General features: G+C 43.4%; 1 protein-coding gene across 1 annotated transcript in view; it reads left to right on the forward strand.

Moving 5' to 3' along the window:
- The first annotated feature begins 221 nt into the window (after positions 1–221).
- Positions 222–5,288, forward strand: part of ARSH (arylsulfatase family member H) — a 46,559-nt gene continuing 41,492 nt past the window's right edge. The window contains exon 1 of the mRNA XM_012807146.1: positions 222–232. Coding sequence (XP_012662600.1) covers positions 222–232 — 11 coding nt within the window. The remainder of the gene's footprint in view (positions 233–5,288) is intronic.

Consider the following 5,288-nt stretch of genomic DNA (forward strand, 5'->3'; position numbering starts at 1 on the left):
ATAGCCGGGCATTGTGGCGGGCGCCTGTAGTCCCAGCTACTTGGGAGGCTGCGGCAAGAGAATCGCTTAAGCCCAAGAGTTTGAGGTTGCTGTGAGCTGTGACACCACGGCACTCTACCAAAGGCGACACAAGACGCTGTCTCAAAATATATAGATATAAAATAAATAAATCACATCTTGATTCTTCTCCATCTTCATCTCATCTTTGTCAATGTGGGAAGATGGGAGAAGGGTAAGTTCTCTAAGGAGTCTTCGTCAGAAACCAGAAAGTAAACCTCTTGTTGTGAGAGAATTCCTGCTGCTTGGAGGTTCTTTTGTGGGTGTTTTATACATTTTTTAAAAAGGTGACCTGTACCCTTGTGCGTGCAAGATGGCAGGTCATGTTTTCTAAAGCTGGACTGTGCACCGGAATGACTCGAGGCGGTTTTTCAAAGTACAGATTCCAACCCTCCTTCCCAGATTATCAGAACCAGAGGATTTAGGGTCAGGCTCAAGGCACTGTTTACTGTGATTATTATTTAATCTTCCTGGCTGATCATAGCCAATCGTGCTTGTGAATGTTTAACAGTGTTGAATTCTAATGCAGCTTTTCTCCGAAGAGCATTTTTGAAGCAGATGCTGGAAGATACAAACATAGATTCAAACTACCTGCTTTCCCAGGAGGCTCCTGGTTGAGACCCCAGAGAATAGTCAGTATTTTATACCACGGTGTTCCCCCACCCCCAATCAAGTTCTATGGTAGAGAAAGGAAGGAGCATGGCCCCCACACTTGGCTGGGCTTTTTATTCCGTCAGGCATCTTGTCCTCTTAACATAAGTGAGTGCTGATGAATTAGGAGTGGAGAAATATTTCAAGGCTGACTCATGACCCAGTGAGAGAGTTTGCAGTGGTATGACACCTGCTCTAATCGCCTTTTATTTCTTCAGATTCATTTTTTAGTTGTTCTGGAGACAGAGTTGCACTCTATCACCCTGGATAGAGTGCCACGGTGTCAGCCTAGTTGACAGCAACCTCCAACTCTTAGGCTCAAGAGATCCTCCTGCCTCAGCCTCCTGAGTAACTGGGGCTACAGGACCCACAACACCCAGCTAGTTTTTCTATTTTTAGTAGAGACTGGGTTTCACTCACTCTTGCTCAGGCTGATCTCAAACTCCTTAGCTTAAGCGATACTCCTGCCTCAGCCTCCTGAGTAACTGGGACCACAGGACCCACAGCACCCAGCTAGTTTTTCTATTTTTAGTAGAGACTGGGTTTCACTCTTGCTCAGGCTGATCTCCAACTCCTGACCCTAAGCAATCCTCCTGCCTCCACCTCCCAGAGTGCCAGGATTACAGGTGTGAGTCACTGCACCCAGCCTCAACTATTTTTTTCAACATAAAGTTCGGTACACATCAGTGTTTATAATTTTTACTTCAGCCAACAAACATAACTTAGAAAAGATCAGAAGAAAAGTCTATTGCATTTGCCCACGTTTTTAACCTTTCCATTGTTTATTTATATTTTTTGCAGGCTTTTTTGGCCGGGGCCAGATTTGAACCCACCACATCCAGCATATGGGGCCAGCGTCCAACTCCTTTGAGCCACAGGTGACGCCAATCCTCCAAAGATTTTTTTATTTGTGCTTAGTTTTGGGGCATTTGTGTATGATCAACATTTGGGTGGAATTTTTTTTTTTCATTCAATCTTTACATTCTGATTTACTTTGCTTCCTATAAGTTTATATCTTTTGCCTAGTTGGGGAAATTCCCCATGGTTATTTCTTCAAGCACTTAGTTTTTTAGCCCCACCGTCTTTCTGTTTCTTTCCAGGCCTGCCTGCTAGCTTCCTGGGGTTGCTAACATTCTTTTGCTCTCCTGGGCTTGTGGATACATCACCTCAATCTCTGCCTTGATGCTCTGCTGGTGCTTCTAGTGTGTAGGGTGGGTCTCTTGTGTCCAATTTCTTCCTTTTTATTTAGTTCTGTTGAATTAAAGCCCCGTAAGCACCTCATGTTAAATTCAGTATGTGCAAAGATTTTATCTGCATGGAATGTCATGTATCTGAGTTGCTAGGTCTTCAACTCCTTTTGGGCCACCAGGGGTCCTCAAACTTTTTAAACAGGGCACCAGTTCAGTGTCCCTCAGACTGTTGGAGGGCTGGACTGCGGGCCCCAGGATGAGTTGGCTGCTAAGCAGGACAGGCAGCACGTCAAAAACACCCAGTGGGCCGGATAAATGTCCTTGGCAGGCTGCATGTGGCCTGCGAGCCATAGTTTGAGGACCCCTAGACCCAATAGATAATTGTAATTGTACAATTTGGCAAAGCAAAGATATTTATGAGCTAATATTTGTGAGCTATTATGTGAGCTTTCTAGGATCATATAACCAATTCTCACAAATTGAATGATTCAAAACCACAGCAGGGCATGCAGGAGTTGTGGGGATTGGCGTGTCTTGTAGAAAGACAGACTTTAGCCACATTAGATGGATAAAACGGATGCCTTGTGCAAGCCGAATCAGCAGTCTTGGAGTCCCAATTCTAAAGGTGTGGCATCTGCATAGAATGTCAAATGCAGAAAGAACAGTGGCTGTCCTGATTGAAACCTGGTAGGCATGGAGGCCTTGTGACTATGGGACAAGACCTATTTATAAGCTCATGGGTCATCCCCTGCAAAGACTTTACCCATTAATGAGTATCTTCAGGAGTGGGGGGAACTCCCACATCAAATTAGCTCAGTGATTATAGCTTTCCTATGATAGTTAATAATTATTTTCATAATAGGGTCGAGTCTATTGGAAACTTTTTCTTCCATTCTTGAGATATAATCCAATTGTAGTCCAAGAATACAGGGAAAGGGGAGAGGGAGGGGAGAGGGGAGGATGGGTGGAGGGAGGGTGATTGCAGGGATCACGCCTATGATTTTTCCTATAAGGGTACATGTGAATCTTTCTAAATGTCGAATATAAATGTCTTAACACAACAATTATGAGAATGACATGAAGGCTATGTTGGCCAATTGGATGAAAGTATTTTAAATTGTATATGGAAACAACACACTGTATCCCATGATAGTATTAATGTGCACAACTATGATTTAATAAAACTTAAAAAAAAATTAACTCAATGAAATGTGCTCTTTTAATTCCAGAAACTGAGTGAAAAGACTTGTATTCTGCGTTTTTGTCGAGGCCTAGCGACCTGGGAGAGCATGGTGGGGCCTTCAGGCAAGGCGTAACAACTTCCCGCATGGAACCCTGACTATGCAGTCAGTCACCTTGCCAGATAAGGGTTGATATGGCCCATCTGTGCAGGAGTCATGGCTCAAAGGTTGACGTGAGTGAAAAACTCTGTCGTAAAAGCAGGGGGCTTCCAAACCACAAGAAAACAGAGTCATTGACCCTGTTTCTCGGAAACTTAATTGAATACATGGAAGAAAAAAAGTTTTACTTCCCTGTTTGTCCTGACCTTTAACTTTGACAATGGAAGTCAGATAATGTGGGGTTGTTTTAGGTCTTTAGAGAGGAACAGCCTGAGGTTAGTCTTAAGATGCGTATCTTACTTTCCTGGACTTTCTGTCTTTTCTATAGTTTAAGATAAGACTAGAGAATGTTAAGATTATTGATCAATGTGGTGTACGTGACTAGCTTAATGTAAAAGGATTCACGAATAAAGACATTTTGCTACCTGCCACCAAAGAGCAGTCGCTGTTTCTTGCTTTCATTCAATTTCAGGAGCGAGCTTGCACCCACAGCCAAGCTGTCCTCTCCCTGCGAGAAAAGTATCACCCAAGAAATGGTGTAGTCAAGACGCAGGCAGGAAAGAAACTAATTTAGCTTTGCTCTACCAATCAAACTCCCCGAGCTGGGGAAGGACGGAGACAAGACAGATTGAAATGGGGTGTCAAACAACTCCACAGTGGAATTTCGACTCACTTTTCCGGAAGAAAAAAATTGGAAAGGCTGAAATAACGATGATGGTGGACATTTGATCAGGCCACAGTGATCTGTGGTGGCCAATTTTTTGATCTCGTCAGGGGATGTCAGGAGAAAGTTTGTGCACAGTAAGGTTCTGTTGACACGTGGCTGAGATGCATCTTAATTTCAGAAATGTTAACACCTAGGGCTTCACAATTAATAGACAGTCCTCAAGTTACAAACATCCAGCGGATGTAGGACTCTCACTAATGGAGGAGGGATGCTATTATAGGTAATAGCCAAATGCACCTGTTACAATTTACATCTACATTCAATTTAAGAACAAACCTAGAGAACCTATCTTGTTTGTAACCTAGGGAATGCCTGCCACTTCTACGCTGTGGGTTGGGTTATCATTCTTTTTTTTTTTTTGCAGTTTTTGCCTGGGGTTGGGTTTGAACCCACCACCCCCGGCATATGGGACCAGTGCCCCACTCTCCCACTCCTTTGAACCACAGGCACCGCCTGGGTTATCACTCTTTTAATATTGTCCTTTTATGTGAAAATGTTTTCCCCTTTCTTTCTTTTTTTTTTTTTTCTGAGACAGAGTCTCAAGCTCTCTCCCTCAGTAGAGCGCTGTAGCATCATAGCTCACAACAACCTCTAACTCTTGGGCTCAAGTGATTCTCTTGCCTCAGCCTCCCGAGTAGCTGAGACTACAACAGTCACAGCGCCTGGCTATTTATTTATTTATTTTTGGTTGTAGTTGTCATTGTTGTCTTAGTTTGTACAGGCTGGGTTCAAATCGTCCAGCCTCAGTGTTTGTGGCTGGCATCCTACCCACTAAGCGACAGGCACCACCTCCCCCTTTTATGTGTTAAAAATGCAATCCCCAACCTAATGGTTTTAGGAGGTGAGCCATTATCCAGGAGAGAGGTCCTGAGGATAGAGCCCTTATAAAGAGCTTATAAAGTGTCCTTATAAAGGGGTGGTGCCTGTGGCTCAAAGGAGTAGGGCACCAGTCCCATATACCAGAGGTGGCAGGTTCAAACCCAGCCCTGGCCAAAAAAGAAAAAAAAAAACAGTGTCCTCCCCAAACTCTGCCAAACACATGTCTACATTCTATCTGTGTGGATTTTCTAATTTTGGATATCATAGGTGATATATATTCATTTCATTTCTCCTTCAACAGGCAGAAAACTTTTGGCAGTAAGGCACTTTAAAATCTTACGATGTTTTACCATCTCTTATTTTATGAACTTAGCTAGTTTAGATCATTCGCTGTTGCCACGGAAAAAAGCTACTGATTTTCTTACGTGGCTTCTGTGTCCTGTGAGTTCACTGAACCTGTGTATCAGTTCTGAATAGATTTTTGGTGGATTCATGTGCAGCAAC

Source organism: Otolemur garnettii, unplaced genomic scaffold (genome assembly GCF_000181295.1).
Source record: "Otolemur garnettii isolate 467f Iridium unplaced genomic scaffold, OtoGar3 scaffold00065, whole genome shotgun sequence".
Classification (NCBI taxonomy): Eukaryota; Metazoa; Chordata; class Mammalia; order Primates; family Galagidae; genus Otolemur; species Otolemur garnettii.